Source organism: Phoxinus phoxinus (genome assembly GCF_949152265.1).
Source record: "Phoxinus phoxinus genome assembly, chromosome: 10".
In the NCBI taxonomy this organism is placed as follows: Eukaryota; Metazoa; Chordata; class Actinopteri; order Cypriniformes; family Leuciscidae; genus Phoxinus; species Phoxinus phoxinus.
In genome coordinates this window covers 2,196,603-2,219,653 of record NC_136885.1, presented here as the reverse complement: position 1 = coordinate 2,219,653, position 23,051 = coordinate 2,196,603, and the positions used below count along the sequence as shown (strand labels likewise).

General features: G+C 39.6%; 1 protein-coding gene across 1 annotated transcript in view; it reads left to right on the top strand.

The window, feature by feature from the left end:
* Positions 1 to 23,051, top strand: part of LOC307005390 (NACHT, LRR and PYD domains-containing protein 3-like) — a 274,937-nt gene that overhangs the window by 201,726 nt on the left and 50,160 nt on the right. The window contains exons 7-8 of the mRNA XM_079625507.1: positions 18,746 to 18,817; positions 19,237 to 19,410. Of these exons, the coding sequence (XP_079481633.1) occupies positions 18,746 to 18,817; positions 19,237 to 19,410 (246 nt within the window). The remainder of the gene's footprint in view (positions 1 to 18,745; positions 18,818 to 19,236; positions 19,411 to 23,051) is intronic.

The following is a 23,051-nucleotide window of genomic DNA, read 5'->3' as shown; positions in this document are numbered from 1 at the left end:
ACGAATCCAATAATATATTTAGGAAAAAAACAACCTCAGAGTCATTTAGAATGAATTCAAACGTAACAATGCATACATTTTGTTCAAGATTCAGAGTTACTGAACCCTAATGCGCAACGTTCTCTGGAACTTTGAATATGAGAGTTTTGTTGTTTCAGGATTAATAAGATGCGCGTTCGCTGTTTCTGATTTTCAAATTCATTGCGAATCACATCATAGCATGGCATAGACACACGTGTTTAATTCAGTTCAACACAGGACACATGGCCTAGAGGATATCTACAGCCTTTACCTAAGTGTTTCAAGTACACTTACAGTAAAGCAATCCCGTGTTTAAAGAATAAACTTAAATTTAGCCTATGCACATTGTTGTACAAACGACTAAATTGTGTTCTATGAGCATAATGCGTTCATACAATTTCCAATTTGAAAATTAACAGAATTATTGCATGCTTTTTAATCTCATATGTGTTAAAGTTCAAGCTTTCAAATGTAGTTTATCAAGATTAGTTTAGGTTTAGTATAGGATATTAATGCTTTCAATGTGACTTTGGGCCTAAACCGGTGGGCCGGCAACACAAAGGGTTAAGCGTTTGGAAGCAGCATGGACATATTTAGCTTAGCCTAAAACTGATTTTTAGCCTGTAAATCATGTCATCCTATTTTTTCCAAACTTCTTTGCTTTTCATAAACAATTAATCGACCTGCCTTTTTATTTATAAAACGCGTTTTTCGATCGTTTATAAACTTAGATTTTTATTTCTGTTGTTTGCTCATTCTCTGTGTTGCTGGTTTGTTTACAAGCCAATGCAACAATGGCAAAAAACATGCGGCTGGTTTTAAAACGTTTAGGCTTTATTTTTTCGGTTCTTCGTCGAGTTATTCATTATTTGGAAGATGTTATTCCAATTTTAGGTTTTGTTTCTTGTTGCTTAGGCAAACAAGGAGATCTTTAAAATCTATTCAAGTGTTTTCATTCTTCATCTGCGCTGCTAATCTAATCACGTCCTCACACGTGTTTCTAGACAAAGAGCCTTCTGACCTGTAACAATGCAAACATTTTCTCAAACACTTCTAAAAAGGGCAGAAAAAGTTGACTTACCACAGCGCCGGAAGAAAGAGAAGATGTTCAAACCTCTGTGTTGATTTTAGATTCCCAAAACTTTTCTGGAAAAGACTTTGCTCGCGAAATTCATCTGAGATCACGTCTCGGGGTCACCAATTTGTAAGCCGCGCTGTATTGGTCCAATGAGGGTTTCCAATAACACGGGAAGGTTTCTTGCGCGTTCCGTCTTTCCAGCATCTCAAAGTAATTTGGGTTAAATACAATACATTTCTCATATGTATTTACTCGTTATTTCATCTGACTCCATAAATGAAAGGTTTTGATAATATCTATGCATCACTAAAAGTGAGCGAATGTTTGATTATTACTTTTAGACTATTAAATGAACAAGGTCAAAATCAGTTTGAATAATCAAATGTAACAATTTATTAAATCAGGTATCAGGTCAATTGTATAATCAATTCAAAGATAATCAATATAAAGCATGAATAAAAAGAAGAGATGCGAACCCAACCTGATGCAAATTACATGAGGCTGGAAGTTTCAGTCACTTCCAGCCATCACGGGCCAGTCTAGATACAGAAAAGCCCAGATTCTCCTGCTGCATTCCATTAAATAGCCAAAACCTCTTTCATATGTTAACAATGGGAATTTACATTCAGAGTTGACACCTTTTGGGGGTAGGAGACCATTTGCCAGAGACAACCTTCCTTTGTGTGTCAGTTTCTCTAAACTTCTCAAAACCTGATTTCTTTTTGTTTAATCTAGTTGGAAATGAGACATTTGTACCACTCACTCTGAGACATTTTAAATGATACTAAACATAATAATCATTCACATTAAACCACATATATATTCTTGTGTGAGTCTTTGGTGTGAGAGGGAGTGAAACTGTATGGGGGAGGTCAGATGGTAATTTCCAGCAAGGTCCTTTGTCCAGACCAGTCTATCTCTCTAACCAGTTTCTCCAGCCTTACAACTGATAGGCTTTTCATTTTTGTCTGTCAATGACGAAAGTAAACTTGGAGTCAGCTGATAGGTTGATTTATGAATAATTTTCTCAGACACGTTCATTTACTGAAAGCTACTAGGAAAGCTAGGTAGCCTAACTAAGTTTATTAAATTTATTCACAATATGTACACATTCATTATTGATCTTAATACAGGGCCGTAGACAGGGCTTTATAATCAAATAGGTCCTAAATGTAAGGTTGTTAGGGGGTTCAAATGTTTTATTTCTCTGATATGTGCATTTCAAGACGTTTGAAGGCCAAAAAAAGGAGAAGAAATAGCTTTAAAACCATGTCAGCGGGCAATAGATTATTTGTCAATACCTGCTCTCACTATCCATCACTCTTTCTTTTTCTCTCAGTCTCCTCATCTTGCCCTGTCTCTTCCCCTCCTAAAGCTGAACTTTTTTTATTTTACTGAAGGCTATAAATTGTACTATATTAATTCTCAACATGTACACATTCGTTTTTAATAATTGTGCCTAACAAGATGAAAACGGCTTTGTTAATGTTTCTCGTCCCCTCACAATGACAGTAAACTACTTACATTACATGAGTCACGTTACAAAGGCCTATTTTCAGTTCAAAATGGCGAAATTAGACAAGTAAATTCATTTGCCTGATAATTTGTCATTTTTTTAACATTTATGACCTAAAAAAAAAAAGTCAAATGTGAAATATTTAGTTTAGCTACTTACATTATCGCACTTGACCATAAACTGAAGCGTCGAGTCGCTCTGCTCAAATTCGCGCTCAGTAGCTTCTGTGAATATAAATCCCGCCTACTTTGATTTGATTGGTAATCTCTAATATTCTGACATTGACGAGCAGTGACAGACCAATGAGGCTCAGATACATACACACACACACACACACACACACACCCTGTCCTGACACACACACACCCTGGGTGCTTCTCAATTCTTATTTGTGCATCCTCGTTTCCTTTCCTTGCTTCCTTTCCTCGCGTCTCAGCTCCACCCCCTGGAGGACGCGAGGGAAAGCTGCAAGGAAAGGAAAGGAGGACGGAGGAATCGAATGAAAGCTTTTTTATACATTGGAATACTTGATCACTCGAGCGTCACTTTACAGCGTCATCAGCAGCGCTCAAAAGATCTGCCCTTATGTTGTTGAAGTTTGGTTATTTAAAAAATTCATAATAAATAATAATAAAGCAAGATACCCTGTTGAAATATGTGACATGTGTGGTTTATATAAACTGCAATAAAATTATATAGCTATACAATTATTGTGACCGATGTGAAGAGGGAGGAGAATTTACATGTGCGTCACGTTAAGTCAATAAAACACTTCCGCATAGGATACACCTGTGTATCCTCGCTCATAGCTCCTCTGGAAGCCTCCTCAATCCTCGATCCTCGCCTCCTCACGGTGCAAGTAGAGAATTGAGATGTCCTTCAAGATGGCTGAGCTCGATCGGTTTCCGGGTCATAGGATGGAGGACGGAGGAGCGAGGAGACGAGGAGGGATATTGAGAAGCACCCCCTGTGTTTCTGACGTGCGCTCTGTTCGGCGCCACTGCGGATTGAAGACGAAGAACGCACTGAATCTGATTATAACAAGACTGAAGCGAACACTATTTCAGATAGCCCGTCGGGCAGGCCGGTTATGCATTTTGGTAGCCCGACTGGAAAACACAATAGCCCCGGGACGTCGGGCGGGCGATTTTGCGAGCCCTGTGCATGGCGTGCGTGCATGAACGAACAAACAAAAAAAGGAACAGGAAGAAGAAAATCTTATAATACCTGTCGCTTATTTGTGCACATCAAACCAAACTAAAAACAAAACAAAACAAAACAGCTGCTTTATGAATTAATCAATCAACCCCAATCCCCACCCCAAACACCAAACATTTTCAGTAATGACTCTCTTTACACTTAATTATCATCATTTTAAGCATTAGTCATAATTTTTCTTGTAACATTCCTGTATTTTTTCTTTATACAATTTCTTACATTTACAAACACTTTTGCAGCACTTCAGTTCATAATCCAAGGTGTTCCACAATTTAATTCCATAAATCGACAAACACTTCTGTTTTTGTGTAGTACGTGCGAAAAGAGTTTTAAAATGATATTGCCTTCTATGGCCAGAATTCATTATATATCAGTATTATTTTGGACAAAGTTTTGCACATTTCACTTCAATGTACACTGAAGCATGCGTCGTGAATTAGCAATGTGGAAACGGTGGTTTGTTGAGTAAATTTATTTTATTAGGATAAACCCCTTGAGATGCATCATCTCGTTTTCAAGTGTTACTGCAGTAATATCTCGTTCAGTGCTATAAATCTCTCCGTTCCAGAATATTTGGTTCATAACATCAATTTTTGTTTCAGGTGTTTGTGCAACCGTGCCCTGAAGATTTAACAAAAGTCTGGGTAGGCCTAAGTTTAAAAAAAAGTAAGTAGGAATTAGGAAAGTATGTGAGAAGGGAGATCAAAATGACCTTGCTTGCTTCTTTCCGCCATTTCACCTCAGTGCGAGAAAAAAATGCATCGCTTCTTCTGTCAGAAAACGAGCAATTTTAATTGGTCGTCACTGAGTCTGTGTATCGTAGCAACGAGCACAAGACTGTGCTGATGAATCCAGTGGGAAAATAGATCTCGTGTATTGTTTATATATTTCGTGTGTGTATGTCTCTCTGTGATAGAATTATAATTTTTATGCAAATAATTCTAGCCGACTCAGTCAAACTTTATCAGATGGCGGCTCAATTTGGCTTACGAAATTATTGGCTGGCGGCGGCTGAAATAAATAACTTGGTTAGAAATAAAAAAATGCTGTGATTACTCTCGATAAAAACCTTATGTTTTTAATATATTTTATAATGTCATAATTTCACATTTAATCTTCAAATTAATGTAGAAACAACAAAGACAGTATATTTTAAATATTTGTCTAAAAGGTAGGAAATGTACAGACATTTAATAAAGTTATCAAACAGTTTGCACTGCATAAATGTTAAATTATACATAGATTAATCCTTATTAAAGTTACAAAAGTTATTTTGTCAAGAGCAGTGAGTGTTTTTCTCTGTTCCCTTTGTTCTGTGATTAACTTTACTGACAGAAAGCTTTATTTGGCTACTGTCCCTTTAAGAGCAGCCGCCGCTGACAGAGACGCGGATCTCACACGCGCATCATTCTCTCACAACTCTTCTTTATGTTCATTTAAAACTATTTAACTAATTTAAGAGTGCTCAGTCTGCTCTTATGAGGATACTCGACAAAACAAACATTTTTGCAGAATTGCGTGTTAGTTCGGTCAACTTCAAGTCGAAAGAGAACTCGGTTCTGGCGCTCAATTTGTCTTTGCGTGAATGGTTTAAAAGCATTTGCAAGAATAAAAGCGCATCATATAATGTAACGCCAGCCAAAGGAAGACAGAAAAAACGGATGCTGCGTTAATTACGTGAAATATTTACCACGGAGTCTTCTCCTCCCATTTCTACCAGTGATTTGATTCAATTTCCAACGTCGATCTGCGCACGTCAACAGCGCTACTGAGTTGTAGGTTGCCAGGTTGAGCTCACAAATGGGTTGAAATGTGTATGATGTGTGGATTGCGCGAGTAGGACTGGTTTCATACAAGATCTGGCAACTGGGCAACCTGGATGTGATTATTCATATAACGACGTTTGGGAATACAAATTACGGGAGTTTCACGGGAGAAAGGACAAAACGGGAGGGGAGGGGAGGGGAGGGGAGGGGAGGGGAGGGGGGGAGATGGGTGTGAAATACGGGAGACTCCCGGGAAAAACGTTGACAGGTATGATTTAAAGTCACATTTGCTAATTCTCCTTAATTATTGCCCTGTTTTGATCCGTTTTCCTGGGAAATGTATTTATTTTTAATTATATTTTGTCTTAAGGATATACAAATTGTGCTTATCAACCTTGAATGACATGGCCATCAGGGGCGGATCTACAGGGGGGCAGGGGGGGGCAAGTGCCCCCCCAATCTAGAGCCTTGCCCCCCCAGCTGCCCCCCTAACTTTGATGATCAAAAAACTGTTTGTAAAAACAACCCGCCACTATGTCCACAAGCTTTTCAAAACAGTGAACTAAACAATACATTTACCAAAAGTGAACAATTAATTTTTTTTATTTTAAATATATTTTTAGCCCCTCCCCCTGCCCCTCAAATACTTAGCTACGTCCCTGATTCAAACCGTGCAGAGCGGCGTTCGCTCAGTCTGGCTCACTCACACTGCGAGTCTGCTGCTGCGGTGCGCCGGTGACCCTGCAACCCGACTGGAGAGACTGAGCTGCCCCAGAGCCTCTGAAGGTGAAGCGAGTTTCCCACAGGTGTAGTTTAATGAAAAAATGCGTCGATACCTTTAATATGAATTATGAGCGTCGTCAGCCGCTTTCATTCAGGGAAAAAACCTGTGCTGTCGTCATGAACGCGCTTCACAAAACAACGTCCATCAGGGCTTTTCAAAGATTAGCAGATTTGGAGAAATATTGATAGATTCTCATAGGTTTACGTCAGATTTCTATATGAATAATATGTATTGAATTTATACCCAAATGCGTCGATGTAACCATTATGAGCGCGCTGGATAATTACTTTGATGTAATGTGTTTTCAATCCATACGGGCAGACTGAGGGCGCTAGATACTCATTTAGTTGCATATAATATGGTGCACGAAGAAGAATAACCTGTCAGTCAGTGCCTGATATAAACAAGTCTAACAGAGATCACTGTAACATGCATATAAAGATGTTTTGGAGACAATAAACATGATTGCAACGATATATGATTTATCTGTGTTCTTCTAGACATGTCAGGTATTTTCATAATAATAGATTATATTTATACTGTTATGCTAATCAATATAGACTTTATCTTCGTCCAGAATACTATAAAATAATATATCTTCTGTTTGATTTTTTTCATCTGAAGCCAAATCAGATCACAGAAGGTTATTTAACCCCTTACAACAAAGTCACCCACAATTTTGGCAAGTGATGCATTTATGACATCTAGGCTCAACATTAATCAGACTGTTATTAATATTGAGATATATAAGCTCAAAGATGAAAACAAAAACAACAAGTATGAATAATATATTTATTAAATGTATTAAAATATTATGTGAAGATGTTTCATAAAAATACATTTCTAACAACTTTACAAAACTTTGAAGCTATTTATAACTGTTTTTTTAGTAAAAAAAACTAAAAAGTTTTTTTTAGTTTTTTTGAAAACTGAGATACACCAGGCAAAAAGACTTCTTGAAAGAAACAGAGCAAATGGCAAAGTAAACCCGTCCAGTCTGACTGAGTTTGTGTCGTTCTTGGTGCCTTTTAAAGAGGTTTTCTTTGAGCTTTTTCGCCTGTGCAGGATCGCAATTGTTTTGCCAGTGAGTACTGCTGGGTGTGAGCGAAGCTTTTCTACTTTAAAGCTGGTAAAAACTCACTTGCGCTCAACCATGGCAGATGACCGTCTGAGAAATCTGGCTGTTCTCAGTATTGAAAAACAGCGTGCAAAAGCACTAAATTTAGATATGTTTGTGAAACGTTTTGCTGCAAAGCACAATAACCGTCGCCTTAAGCTTTCCTAAAAAAGATTGTAATTATACGTTGTCCGCTGTTTTATACTTGTAGTCCACTGCATCTTGGACACAATTATTGTACTTTTTTTCATATTTTCATTTTGTCTTTTAAAAGATGCACAGTTTTGTTTTGTTTGAACACTGCACTGGGCCTGTTGTGAATTAAAAACCTTTGTAGTGTGTAAGGGCATGATTAAATAATAACTACTGTAGTTTAAAAGTGTTTTTGTGTTTATTTTGTTAAAGCAATTTACATATAGGGATTCCCATGTACCGTCTACCCCTGCCACCCTGCCAAGACCTCTTGCCACCCTTTTGCCCCCCCATGTAAAATTTCCTAGATCCGCCACTGATGGCCATACAATTATATCACATTATTTTGGTAGTATAATTGTGGGCGGGTTCTGGTGAGCTTTTGATCTGGAAATCACCGTCCCGATCTGGCAACTTCGTTCAAGATAAAGCAACACTGATGATCGCATCGCTTGAACTTGTTCATTAATATCATCCTTTAGGTGACGAGTGTATAAAGGCACACCATCCTTGTGTTTAGATGTTCATAAGAAGGAGTGTTAACTGTATTGTTTCTGTGTGTATGAGAGTGTTGTGTCTGTAAACTCTGTGTAGTGTTAGCGATCGGGGCCGCGCACATGGTTAGCAAACGTGCCGCGATTAGCGCGCGTGCGAGTTATGCAGAGATAAAGTACAGAGTAAAGTGTTATTGTGTGTGTTTTATGTTTTCCTTTATGCATTAATTGTGTGTTGAGTTTATTTCGTGCTGTGTCACTGATGGTGTGTGTGTGTGTGTGACGTCATGAGTATGTAGTCGAGTGAACTTGGATGGACATCCGTGGCATGAACGGAATCAGTGTTTACATGAACAGTGTGTAATTTGTCACACGTGTCACACACACTCACTTTCTTCTTTCTCTCTCTCTCTCACACACACACTCTCTCCTCTCTCTCACTCTCACACACACACACACTCTCTCCTCTCTCTCTCTCTCACACACACACACACACACACACACACACACACACACACACACACACACTCTCTTCTTTCTCTCTCTCTCACACACACACACCACACACTCTCTCCTCTCTCTCACACACACTCTCTTCTTTCTCTCTCACTCACTCTCACACACACACACACACACACACACACACACACACACACACACACACACACTCTCTCTCCTCTCTCACACATACGCACACTCTCTCTTCTCTCTCTCTCACACACACACACACACACACTCTCTCTCACTCACACACATACGCACGCACACATACACTCTCTCTCTCTTCTCTCTCTCTCACACACACACCACACACTCTCTCTCCTCTCTCACACACACCACACACACTCTCTCTCACACACACCACACACTCTTCTTTCTCACACACACACACACACACACACACACACACACACACACACACACACACACACACACACACACACACACACACACTCTCTCTCTCCTCTCTCACACACTCACACACTCTCTCTCTTCTCTCTCTCACACACACGCACGCACGCACTCTCTCTCTTCTCTCTCTCTCTCACACACACACACTCTCTCTCTCTCACAAACACTCACACACTCTCTTCTCTCTCTCACACACATACACACACACTCTCTCTCTCTTCTCTCTCTCTCTCACACACACACCACATACGCTATTCTTTCTCTCACACACACACACTCTCTCTCTCTCACTCACACACACACTCTTCTTTCTCTCACACACACACACCACACACTCTCTTCTTTCTCTCTCACACTCACACACCACACACTCTCTTCTTTCTCTCTCACACACACACACTCTCTCTCTCTCACTCACACACACACTCTTCTTTCTCTCACACACACACCACACACTCTCTTCTTTCTCTCTCACACACACACACCACACACTCTCTTCTTTCTCTCTCACACTCACACACTCTCTCTCTCTCACTCACACACACTCTCTTCTTTCTCTCTCACACTCACACACTCTCTCTCTCTCACTCACACACACACTCTCTTCTTTCTCTCTCACACTCACACACTCTCTCTCTCACTCACACACACTCTCTTCTTTCTCACTCACTCACACACGCACGCTCTCTCTCTCACACACACACCACACACTCTCTCTCCTCTCTCACACATACGCACACACACACACTCTCTCTCTTCTCTCTCTCACTCACACACCACACACTCTCCCTCTCTCTCCTCTCTCACACATACGCACACACACACACTCTCTCTCTCTCTCCTCTCTCTCTTACTCACTCACTCACTCACTCACACACAAACACTCAATTTAATTCAGAAAGCTTTATTGGCATGACAAAAAAATACATTTTGTATTGCCAAAGCATCAAAACAACATAGAGAATGATTTAGAACATTTAGTACAGAAAGTAATAATACTGATAGCATAAAACAATAATATTAAAATAAACAAAGATTAATAAATAAAATATAAAGGATTTAGAAATTCAATTCAATTCAAGTTTATTTGTATAGCGCTTTTCACAATACATATTGTTTCAAAGCAGCTTTACAGAAAATGCATTTCAGAAATATACATACAAAAATACAGTTAGTTAATCCTAAAATTTAGGGCATAACATATCGCCGGCGTTGGGTCGTCTCTTCACAGGCGTCGAGTCGTCTCATCACAGGCGTCGAGTCATCTCATCGCCGGCGTTGGGTCGTCTCTTCACAGGCGTCGAGTTGTCTCATCACAGGCGTTGGGGCATCTGAAGTCTCCATGAGAGGCTGGACACATAACTGGAGCTGACGAACTCTATTTGAGTTATAGGGACAGGCGTCCCGAGATAACAACAAAAAAGGCAGATGGGAAATAATTAGCGTAGCTGCTGTTCTTAATATGAATGCATTTGATCTGATTTAACTGTAGTATAAAAGGTATGAGATGCATCATGTGAATGCTTGGCTAAAGAGATGCGTCTTTAATCTAGTTTTAAACTGGGAGAGCGAGTCTGAGCCTCGGACAATATCAGGAAGGCTATTCCAGAGTTTAGGAGCTAGATGTGAAAACGCCCTCCCTCCTTTAGTGGACTTAGATATCCTAGGTACGACCAGAAGCCTCGAATTTAGCGATCTTAAAGAGCACGATGGAATATATGGCGATAGAAGATCTCTTAAATACACAGGAGCTAAACCATTTAGGGCTTTATAGGTCAGTAACAATACTTTGTAATTGATACGGAACTTAATAGGTAACCAGTTTAGAGATGATAAAATTGGTGTTATATGATCATATTTTCTTGACCTAGTAAGAACTCTAGCGGCTGCATTTTGGACTAACTGTAGCTTGTTTACGGAGGATGCAGGACAACCAGCTAATAAAGCATTACAGTAATCTAGTCTCGAGGTCATGAATGCAAGAACTAACTTTTCTGCTTCAGAAACTGATAGCATATTACGTAGCTTAGCAATGTTTCTAAGGTGGAAAAAGGCTGTTCTTGTGACATTTGAAATATGATTTTCAAAAGACAAGTTGCGGTCTAGTATAACACCCAGGTCTTTTACTGTAGAGGATAAAGTAACAGGACGTCCATCTAGATTAAGGTTGTATTGTAAGAGGTTTTGTGGGCAGTTTTTTGGACCAATCAGTAATACCTCCGTTTTATCTGAATTTAATAGAAGAAAATTACACGTCATCCAATATTTTATATCTTTAACACACTCTGTCATTTTAGATAATTTAGTGTTATCATCTGGTCTTGATGAAATATATAATTGAGTGTCATCAGCATAACAGTGGAAACTTATTCCATGTTTTCTTATAATATTACCAAGTGGCAGCATATAAATTGAGAATAGCAGGGGGCCTAATACAGATCCCTGCGGCACTCCATAATTTACTGACGTTATCTTTGATTTTTCCCCATTTAAATGGACAAAATGGTAACGGTCTGATAGGTACGATCTAAACCAGCTTAATGCCTGTCCCTGAACACCAGTGTAATTTTGAAGTCGATCTAAGAGTATTTTATGATCTGTAGTGTCGAACGCAGCACTAAGATCGAGTAAAACTAGTATTGAGATACAGCCTTGGTCAGAAGCTAAAAGTAAATCATTTGTAATTTTAACCAGTGCAGTTTCTGTGCTATGATGTGGCCTGAATCCTGACTGAAACTTTTCATAGATATCGTTTTCTTGCAAGAAAGAGCTCAGTTGAGCGGACACAACTTTTTCTAGTATTTTAGACATAAATGGAAGATTTGAAATGGGTCTGTAATTTGCTAGGTTATTTGGATCTAATTGTGGTTTCTTAATAAGAGGTTTTATAACTGCCAGCTTGAATGTTTTTGGAACATGTCCTAAAGATAGAGACGAGTTAATAATATTGAGAAGAGGCTCTTCCACTACAGGTAACACTTCTTTCAGTAGTTTAGTGGGTATTGGATCTAATAAACATGTTGTTGGTTTAGATGCAGTGATAAGTTTATTTAGCTCTTCCTGTCCTATAGTTGTAAAGCGCTGTAGTTGTTCTTGAGGGGCGATAATTGAGGCTGAATCATAAGACGCTGTCAAAGATTGTACATTTACAATTGTGTTTCTGATGCTTTCTATTTTCTCAGTGAAGAAGTTCATGAAATCATTACTATTAAAATGTAACGGAATATTTTGTTCAGGTGATGTCTGTTTATTTGTTAATCTAGCCACAGTGTTAAATAAAAACCTTGGATTATTTTGGTTGTTTTCTATTAGTTTGCGTAGATGCTCAGCCCTGGCTGCTTTTAGAGCCTTTTTATAACGTGACATACTGTCTTTCCACGCGATTCTAAAGACCTCTAAATTAGTTTGTTTCCATTTGCGCTCTAAGTTACGAGTTTCTCTCTTGATAGCATGCGTAGCACTGTTGTACCATGGTGCTTTACTTTTCTCTCTAACCTTTTTTAATCTAATTGGTGCAACAATTTCTAATGTACTAGAGAAAATGGTGCTCATACTGCTAGTCATTTCCTCTAGCTCATCTGTTAGTTTGGGTTCACTGAGGAGCGGAGATAGATCAGGTAAGCTATTCAAGAATCTATCTATAGTAGTTGGAAGGATTGTTCTGCCTGGTCGATAACGTGGCGCAACATGACACATTTCAGCCGTACGTAGTATGCAAGTTACCATGTAATGATCAGTGACATCATCACTTTGCGGTATAATATCTATATCGGTTGGATCGGTTCCATATGATATAATTAAATTGAGTGTATGATTAAGACGATGAGTGGGACCACTAACGTTTTGCTTGACCCCAAAGGAGTTTAATAAATCTGTAAACGCAGCCCCTAACGCATCATTTGTGTTATCAACGTGTATGTTGAAATCTCCAACAATTATTGCCTTATCGACATTGACCAATAGATCTGCGAGAAAATCTGCAAACTCTTTTAGGAAATCAGCGTAAGGCCCTGGAGGTCTATATACGGTAGCCAAGGCTAGAGATAATAGGGATTTCTTTCTTACATCTAGAGCGCCGCATTTAATACAAGTACTTCAAACTAATTAAATTTGTGACCTGTTTTCTGAGTAACATTAAGAATATCTCTATAGATTGTTGCAACACCGCCGCCACGACCAATCAGACGGGGCTCATGCTTATAACCGTATCCTGGTGGAGTGGACTCATTAAGACCGAAATAATCATTCGATTTAAGCCAGGTTTCAGTAAGGCAGAGTACATCGAAGCTGTTATCAGTGACCATTTCATTTACAATAACCGCCTTAGGTGTAAGCGATCTAATGTTTAGAAGACCTAGCTTTAGAAATTGTTTTTGTTCACTAATATTGAGATTTTCTGGTTTAATCACAATTAGATTTTTCTTAGATCCTGCAGTAGATTTATTGTTTGGCCTCACTAAACGAGGAATAGACACAGTTTCTATAAAGTGTTCTACACTGGTACTTATATCACTTAATTTGGGACAGCAAAGAATGTGATTTGGACTTTGACTTACTAGTCATTATCTATATAAAAAAACTAAACAAGCAAAAAAACAAAACAAACGAACACTGAACTTGAAATTGAACATTATATACATGTGTGTGTCTGATGGGGTGTGTGAGGCTGTGAGTGAGTGTGTGTGTGTCTGATGGGGTGTGTGAGGCTGTGAGTGAGTGTGTGTGTGAAGGTTCGCAACCGTGTACTCTCGATTTGTGTTGGTTTTTAATGGTGTTTGTCCAATGGGTGATGTACTTGTCTTGTTCTGTTCTGATAATTTGTGCAGGTCGAATGTGTGTGTGTGTGTGTGTGTGTGTGTGTGTGTGTGTGTGAGCTCAGTCAGTCTCAGCACCAGCTGTGTGTGTGTGTGTGTGTGTGTGTGTGTGTGTGTGTGTGTGTGTGTGTGTGTGAACTCAGTCAGTCTCAGCACCAGCTGTGTGTGTGTGTGTGTGTGTGTGTGTGTGTGTGTGTGTGTGTGTGTGTGTGTGTGTGTGTGTGTGTGAACTCAGTCAGTCTCAGCACCAGCTGGCACAGGGGACTCCTCGCTACACTCAGCTCTTGGTGTGTGTGTGTGTGTGTGTGTGTGTGTGTGTGTGTGTGTGTGAGCTCAGTCAGTCTCAGCACCAGCTGGCACAGGGGACTCCTCGCTACGCTCAGCTCTTGGTGTGTGTGTGTGTGTGTGTGTGTGTGTGTGTGTGTGTGTGAGCTCAGTCAGTCTCAGCACCAGCTGGCACAGGGGACTCCCCACTACGCTCAGCTCTTGGTGTGTGTGTGTGTGTGTGTGTGTGTGTGTGAGAGAGAGAGCGCTCAGTCAGTCTCAGCACCAGCTGGCACAGGGGACTCCTCGCTACGCTCAGCTCTTGGTGTGTGTGTGTGTGTGTGTGTGTGAGTGTGTGTGTGTGTGTGTGTGTGTGTGTGAGCTCAGTCAGTCTCAGCACCAGCTGGCACAGGGGACTCCTCGCTACGCTCAGCTCTTGGTGTGTGTGTGTGTGTGTGTGTGAGAGCTCAGTCAGTCTCAGCACCAGCTGGCACAGGGGACTCCCCACTGCGCTCAGCTCTTGGTGTGTGTGTGTGTGTGTGTGTGTGTGTGTGTGTGTGTGTGTGTGTGTGTGTGTGAGCTCAGTCAGTCTCAGCACCAGCTGGCACAGGGGACTCCTCGCTACGCTCAGCTCTTGGTGTGTGTGTGTGTGTGTGTGTGTGTGTGTGTGAGCTCAGTCAGTCTCAGCACCAGCTGGCACAGGGGACTCCTCGCTACGCTCAGCTCTTGGTGTGTGTGTGTGTGTGTGTGTGTGTGTGTGTGTGTGTGAGCTCAGTCAGTCTCAGCACCAGCTGGCACAGGGGACTCCTCGCTACGCTCAGCTCTTGGTGTGTGTGTGTGTGTGTGTGTGTGTGTGTGTGTGTGAGCTCAGTCAGTCTCAGCACCAGCTGGCACAGGGGACTCCTCGCTACGCTCAGCTCTTGGCTCTGTAATGGTGTGTGTTGGGGTCGCTTGTTTTCAGGTGTTTCCAGAATTTGATGGCTCTTTTTTGGATGTTTAGAAGGAGAGGGTATTGGCCTAATTCTGCCCTGCATCCGTTGTTTGGTGTTTTTCTTTGGACTTTGAGTATTCGTTTACAGAAATCTAAATGTAGAGTTTCAATCGGATGTTTTTCCCAATTTAAAAAAATCTAATTTTATAGAAGGACCCCTAGGGGTGGGATTTTTTAAACACAATATTTATTTTGACATATCGTATATATCGATATATTGTTTATATTTAATTCTGATTTCGCCACTTTGCTTATTTGCCTTCTCTGTGCTGTGCTAAAGGCGGCCGCCTAAGCAACACACGCCTGCCCCCTAACTTCATCGTCAAAACAATGTATATGAGCGATATCCGCCGTGTTACTCTGTCCTGTTTAGAGCTCAGATTCTCTGCCCGAGCCGATATTTCCCGCCGCTATTCTCGGCTCTCGATCTAGAGAAGTGCGGCGCGGGACTAGATGTGATGGCCGAGTGCGAGCGCGGGCGGTAATGCACTCACTCTGTGTGTGCGGGCTGTGGGAGAATAAAACGATTAAATAGAAATATCTATGAATAAAACATGAAAACTAATAAATTGTTATTCATCTGTTGCAGAAAAGCAACAAGAACAACTAAAACAAAATAGACACGATTTACAGGCCAGAGTTTCTATTTGTAACATGTTTGCAGCGTTGAGCGATGTAGCCAATCACAGACATCTGTGTTGATTTCTGGAACGCAATGGCCAATCAGAAGCATTTAAGACAGAATCCCCTCACCGCTCATAACGGACTTTTTGTTCAGTGCTGAATTCTGCATGCTGGCAAATCCTCTGATTATAACAAACAAAGTGTAGACATTATGAAAGATTCATTGTGCAGTCATCAATGATAATAACAGAGATGTATGAGATCGCGATATCAGCTTTTTAGGAATTATTACACTTTGCTCGCATTCAGTCATGGCAAACCATGCACGCAGCCTGCTTGCTTATGTTAAATTAACAGTGGTTTGTGAATGTTAATGTTAATGCTTTAATAACAAATGTATTATTTTGTTTATTAAAAATTGTATCAGGAGCATTTATGCTGATGTGTATGGTGGCAACACGTAGGCTAACTTGAAGGTATTTCATGGAGGTACAGAAAAAAAAGAAAAAAAAAAACATTTCTGAAAAACCCCATCACCCTAACTCATTTTCAGCGGGAAACCCTACACTGCCTACCTTGAGTTGAGTTGTTTTATTTTTGAATGAAAAGGCAATATGTATTATTTCTTCCTTTATTTTACAGTTAAATTATTATTTTTGTATACAGGGATTTTTTTTTATGTTACAGAAGCACTTTGTTCCTACATGAACTGCCTACCTCTTTGCACTTCAATAAAAAAAGGCTTTTATTTGTTATATTTGTTTTTGCAGTAGTTTTTGGGGGGTTATTTTTCCTGTAAAGATATCGAGATATAACAAAATATATCGAGATATATTTTTTGCTCCATATCGCCCAGCCCTAAGGACCCCACACTTCACTGCCATATAAAACAATTGGTTAAATTATTGATTTGAAAAGTTTGAGCCAAATTTGGATTGGGATGGCGATTTTGATTGATCTTTTTATGGCATAGAAAGCCCTTTGAGCTTTCTCTTTGAGTTCATTCACAGCCAAAGTAAAGTTGCCAGTTGGAGTAATTTTCAGGCCGAGGTAATTGTATGTTTTTGTGCTCTCAATGGTTCTGTGTGATAGTGTGAATGTGTGTGTTGGTCCCTGAGATCTGGAGCGTTTCTGGAGCATCATTACTCGAGTCTTCTGGAGGTTGACGGTCAGGGCCCAGGACTGACAGTAGTCCTCCAGCAGATCCAGGCTGTCCTGAAGCCCCTCTTTAGTGGGCGACAGGAGGACCAGGTCGTCTGCGTAGAGAAGACACTTGATCTCGGTGTCGTGTAGAGTGAGACCTTGAAAGGGAGCATGTTCTAATGTATTGGCTAATTGGTTTATGTAAATGTTAAAGAGGGTGGGGCTTAAGCTGCAGCCCTGCCTCACTCCACGCCCCTGGGGGAAAAACTCGGTTCTTTGGTTTCCAATTTTAACAGCGCATTGGCTGGCGGTGTACATCGATTTGATCAAATCATAGAATTTCCCCCCTATTCCACTGTCGATAAGTTTTAGGTATAGTCCTTCATGCCAGATTGAATCAAATGCTTTCTTGAAATCAACGAAACCAGCAAAAATGTGTTCTTTGTTTTGATGTACATATTTGTCAATTAGTGTTTGTAATGTAAAAATGTGGTCGGATGTGCGACATTTTGGAAGAAAGCCAATTTGGCATTTACTCAAGGCATTGTGCTTCATAAGGAAGTGTAAAAGTCTGGTGTTTAAGAAGCTGCAGAGAACCTTCCCCAGGTTACTGTTCACACACACACTCTCTCTCCCCTCTCTCTCTCACACACTATCTCTCTCTCTCCCCTCTCTCTCTCACACACACACGCACGCACACACTCTCTCTCTCTCTCTCTCTCACACACTCACACACACTCTCTTCTCTCTCTCACACACACACGCACACTCTCTCTCTCTTCTCTCTCTCTCTCTCACACACACACCACACACTCTCTTCTTTCTCTCTCTCACACACACACACACACACACACACACACACACACACACACACACACACACACACACACACACTCTCTCTCTCTCTCTCTCTCTCTCTCTCTCTCTCTCTCACTCACACACACACACACACACACACACACACACTCTCTCTCTCTCTCTCCCCTCTCTCTCTCACACACACACTCTCTCTTCTCTCTCTCTCACTCACACACACACACACACACTCTCTCTCTCTCACTCACACTCTCTCTCTCTCTCTCTCTCTCTCTCTCTCTCTCTCTCTCTCTCTCTCCCCTCTCTCTCTCACACACGCACGCACTCACACACAAACACACACTCTCTCTCTCCCCTCTCACACACACGCACGCACACACTAACGATTATGTTTGTCACTTATCCCGTGAATGTCATACAGGCAATATTGTAAAAACGGCTGTCCCCAAATCAATATTTGACGCGATTTGCCCCGTATTCTTGAGCAGAAACTTGATTAATTTCTCCCTCGCTTACCGCATCTACAGTAGGTTTCCTTCGGAGGAGTTTTGCTGCTTCGCACAACCAAATGTAACTACAGCGCGCCGCGCAGACAGCCTCTCACAAGTTAGAAATCACAAAGCCAATCAGTTTAGCGATGTGTGTTCAGGAGGCGGGACTCAGATCTATTGTGTAATTGGCCATTTTCTTGAACGACGACAAGCCGGAATGAAAACAAGTATAAGTAATCGGTAACACTTTACAATAAGGTTTCATTTATTACATAAATTACAGTCATGTGCTTTTTCAGCAAAAAAAATAAGTGTTTTATTGAGTATTTCCCACACAGTGCTATCAGGAATTGATAAGAGAATCGTTAAAGAATCGGATCGATAAGCAGAATCGTCAGTGGCATTGATATTGATAAAATCGTATAAATTCCCATCCCTACTTATGATATGAATTATTATTATTGTTAGCATTAATAACTTATTTGTTTTTTTATTTTCAATTAGTGACACACAAAACACTGCAGATGAAGTTCTTCAGAAGCTGCTGCCTGTGGTTACAGCAACTAGATCAGCTTGGTAAGTAACACTGAGAACAAGCATCACTGTTAAAACATTACAACAGTTCTTAAACATTATAAATTAATGGTTTAACAAATAATATGAGCCACACTTCAGCGTTTAAACCCTCCACCTATCTGACCTGATTTGTGATCTACTACCGTTTTTAATGATATTTGTGTGAGAAATTTATTTGATAATATATTCATTTATAATGTATGTATATAAACATTTATATGTAATGTATTCAATGTATTCCATTTTATCAGTTTTATATAATCTTTCTCCCTCACATAGAGACATAATCTCTTAGAATAACAGCATTTACTGATATATTGAATTGTTTAAAAAAGAGTGCACAAATTATAAACATAACTAAAAACAAAGATTTCTGTGTTGATCTGAGAGAGTGAAGAGTGTGTCATTGTTCTCTACAGGTTGGGTGGTTGTGGTGTGACAGATGAAGGTTGTGCTGCTCTGGCTTCAGCTCTGAGATCAAACCCCTCACACCTGAGAACACTGGATCTGTCTGAGAATAAACTAGGAGACTCAGGAGTGAAGCTGCTCTCTGCTGGACTGGAGAATCCTCTCTGTAAACTGGAGTATCTGAGGTAAGATCATACGTGACTCTCACATGAAACTTTCTCTGTGATTCATAAAGTATAATCAAAATGGAATAAAATGCAGGGAAATAACTTTTATTTCATTAATTAAAAGCAAAGCTATTAAAACAACATGATCAAATTAATTTCATGTCTGTTCATATGATGTAAGAGGATTAATATTTGTAAAGCGTTTGCTGTATTTCTCCTGCGCTGTGAGTTCATGTGTTTGTACTTTGTTTTTCGTGTCCTGTGTCTTCTGTATATAAACACAACACAGCCTTCTGCATAACAGAGATGTTTTACTTGTTTTGTTAAAGCATTGCCTTTTTGCTATAGATATTTATTGTACATTTCAAAATATAAAAATGTTTTCCCTTTTTTTTTTATATATAACAAAAAGAACAACCGATAAGAATACCGTAGTAAGCCAGACCGAAGCGTCCCGAAGCTATAGCTAGTGCTGCAGGACCTGGCCCCACACACACACACACACACACACACACACACATACGGGTTTATGTGTATTACAAGGACACTTCGGCCCAAACCAGTTTTTTGCTGTATTAGGGGGACACCCCTTTCCACTTGCTCTACAGAGTTGTGTTGCACATCAAAAAATTTTGTTTGAGCCACACAACACAGATTTCACTTCAGAATTCGTATACACTCAACACAAGTGATAATGTAACGACCTGACAAAATACACAATTATGAGGACATATTATAATTACATGCAAGCCCCCGCCTATGACACAAACCGTTATTATAAGGACAGTAGCTATAACACACACACACATGCCATTATCGTGTATTAAAGGGACACACATGTATTAATAGGACATATCTAAACATACACAAAATAAAGGCATTGAGTATTAAAATGACATCGCTGACCTGAGGACTTAGCACTTCAATATATTTGTGGACCCTTATGAGACTACTGTCAGTCAAACCTTCTGGTCACAAAGGTCTGGTCTGTTAATAATGCCCTGAATATCAAAATCCTTTAAAAGGTGGTAATCAGTTATTGACTTAGCTTCTAAACTTTGAAAGCCACCACAGCCCTGTTCATAATTTAGACACACTTGATCAGTTTAAGTCTACAAACTCATCTCTTTAACCAAGTATACACATAATTCAATGCAAAAACAATTTAATGCCGCAATAATTAGCTCAATCAGAATCAAGAGTAATTATTTTTCTGTTCATTTTTTACACTGTGTGATTGTGTGAGCTTTTTGTCTTCCAATGTCTTATCCTTGGACAACCAAGCCATATATTTTTATATGCACCCCCAGGAACACCTTTAATTGAAAACATTGTGTATTATAAGGAGAAAAAAAAAGTGATCTATGAGTACAAACGGGTTAACACAAACACAAACATGAAAATGTTGTGTATAATAAGGACAAAAGTGATCTATGAGTACAAACGGGTTAACACAAACACAAACATGAAAATGTTGTGTATAATAAGGACAAAAGTGATCTATGAGGACAAACGGGTTAACACAAACACAAACATGAAAATGTTGTGTATTATAAGGACAAAAGTGATCTATGAGGACAAACGGGTTAACACAAACACAAACATGAAAATGTTGTGTATTATAAGGACAAAAGTGATCTATGAGGACAAACGGTGTAACACAAACACAAACATGAAAATGTTGTGTATAATAAGGACAAAAGTGATCTATGAGGACAAACGGTGTAACACAAACACAAACGTGAAAATGTTGTGTATTATAAGGACAAAAGTGATCTATGAGGACAAACGGTGTAACACAAACACAAACATGAAAATGTTGTGTATTAAGGACAAAAGTGATCTATGAGGACAAACGGTGTAACACAAACACAAACGTGAAAATGTTGTGTATTATAAGGACAAAAGTGATCTATGAGGACAAACGGTGTAACACAAACACAAACATGAAAATGTTGTGTATTATAAGGACAAAAGTGATCTATGAGGACAAACGGTGTAACACAAACACAAACGTGAAAATGTTGTGTATTATAAGGACAAAAGTGATCTATGAGGACAAACGGTTTAACAAAGTGAAGGCAACATTCTCAGGTCTGCTGAAACTGGTAACACAAGGCTTATCCAGGTACTGCGAGTCACTGCGACTGGTGCAATTTAATGACATTAAAATAATAATACATCAAAATAATTAAATTTGATTTCAAATGGGCAAATTTTTTTTAAAATCATAGATTGTGTGTTCCTGTAGTTACTACTGTGGCTGTAACTGTTGTCACGGCCCCTCCTCTGCCTCGTAGGGGCGGTTCCTCCTGCAGGCAGAGGAGGCTCGTTAGTGATTGGAGCCACCTGGGCTCAGGGTATTTAAACTGCTTCACTAATCACTCTTCCCTCTCTCTCTGCTCCTCCAGGTATGATCCTGTTTTGTTTGTTCCTTTGTAGTCTTACTTCGTTTCCACTCAGTCATGTTCACATACACAGATTCACACATCTCTGCACTTTACATGCACCTTACATTATGACATTCTCACACCTCATTCCTTTTTCTTTGTTTAAAGTTAATAGTTTTTGGTGTACAATAAAGAACCTTTTTTAATGGCCTATAACTGTTGTCCGTGTCCCCTCATTTTTGTCACAGGCTATGAGCCAGCCTGTGACAAGTGGGGGTTCGTCCTTATGTTAAAGTTAATTGTACTTTATTCTCACTTTAGTATTTTAGTTTACTTTAACAGTTTGCCATAGTTGGTTAAAGTTTTGTCTAGATTGTCTTTGTGAGAACATAAAACAGTACACCAAGTATGGGAACAAGAAGCAAAATTTAATGTTTGCTTTTTCAACCTAAATGCGTTAAGGTAAAGCACTACCATTTACCTTCAATAAACTTAATGAACAAAGCATATTATGTCATATACCTAAACAATTTACAGTGCTGTTCAGAATTGTTTGCCCCCTTGGTACATATGATCGAAGACGGCTGTAAAAAATAAATCGGCATTGTTAACCCTTTTGATATTATATTTAAAAAATTTGCAAAAATCTAACCTTTCATTGAAGTAAAATAATTGAAAGTGGGGGAAAATCACATTATGAAATAAATGTTTTTCTCCAAAACACGTTGGGAACAATTATTTGCCCTTTTATTAAATGTTTGCAACCTCCTTTTCCCAAGATAACAGCTCTGAGTTTTCTCCTATAATGCCTGATGAGTTTGGAGAACACCTGACCAGAGATCAGAGACCATTCCTCCACACAGAATCTCTCCAGATCCTTCAGATTCCCAGATTCATGTTGGCGCTGCTTCTCTTCAGTTCAGCCCACTCATTTTCTATAGGGTTCAGGCCAGGGACTGGGATGGCCATTGCAGGTCTTGGTTTTGTGCTCAGTGACCCATTTTTGTTTTGATTTTGATATTTGTTTTTGGATCACTGTCCTGTTGGAAGATCCAAACATGGCCCGTTATAAGATTTCTAGCACAGTCTGTTAGGTTTACATTTTTTATCTGTTGGTATTTGATCCAATCCATGATGACAAGACAAGATGTCCAGGACCTCTGGCAGAAAATTAGGCCCACAGCATTAAAGATACAGTATTTCATTTTACACATGGGGTACTTTTTATCTGTGTTACCAGATAAACCCATCTTAAGTGTTTGCTGCAAA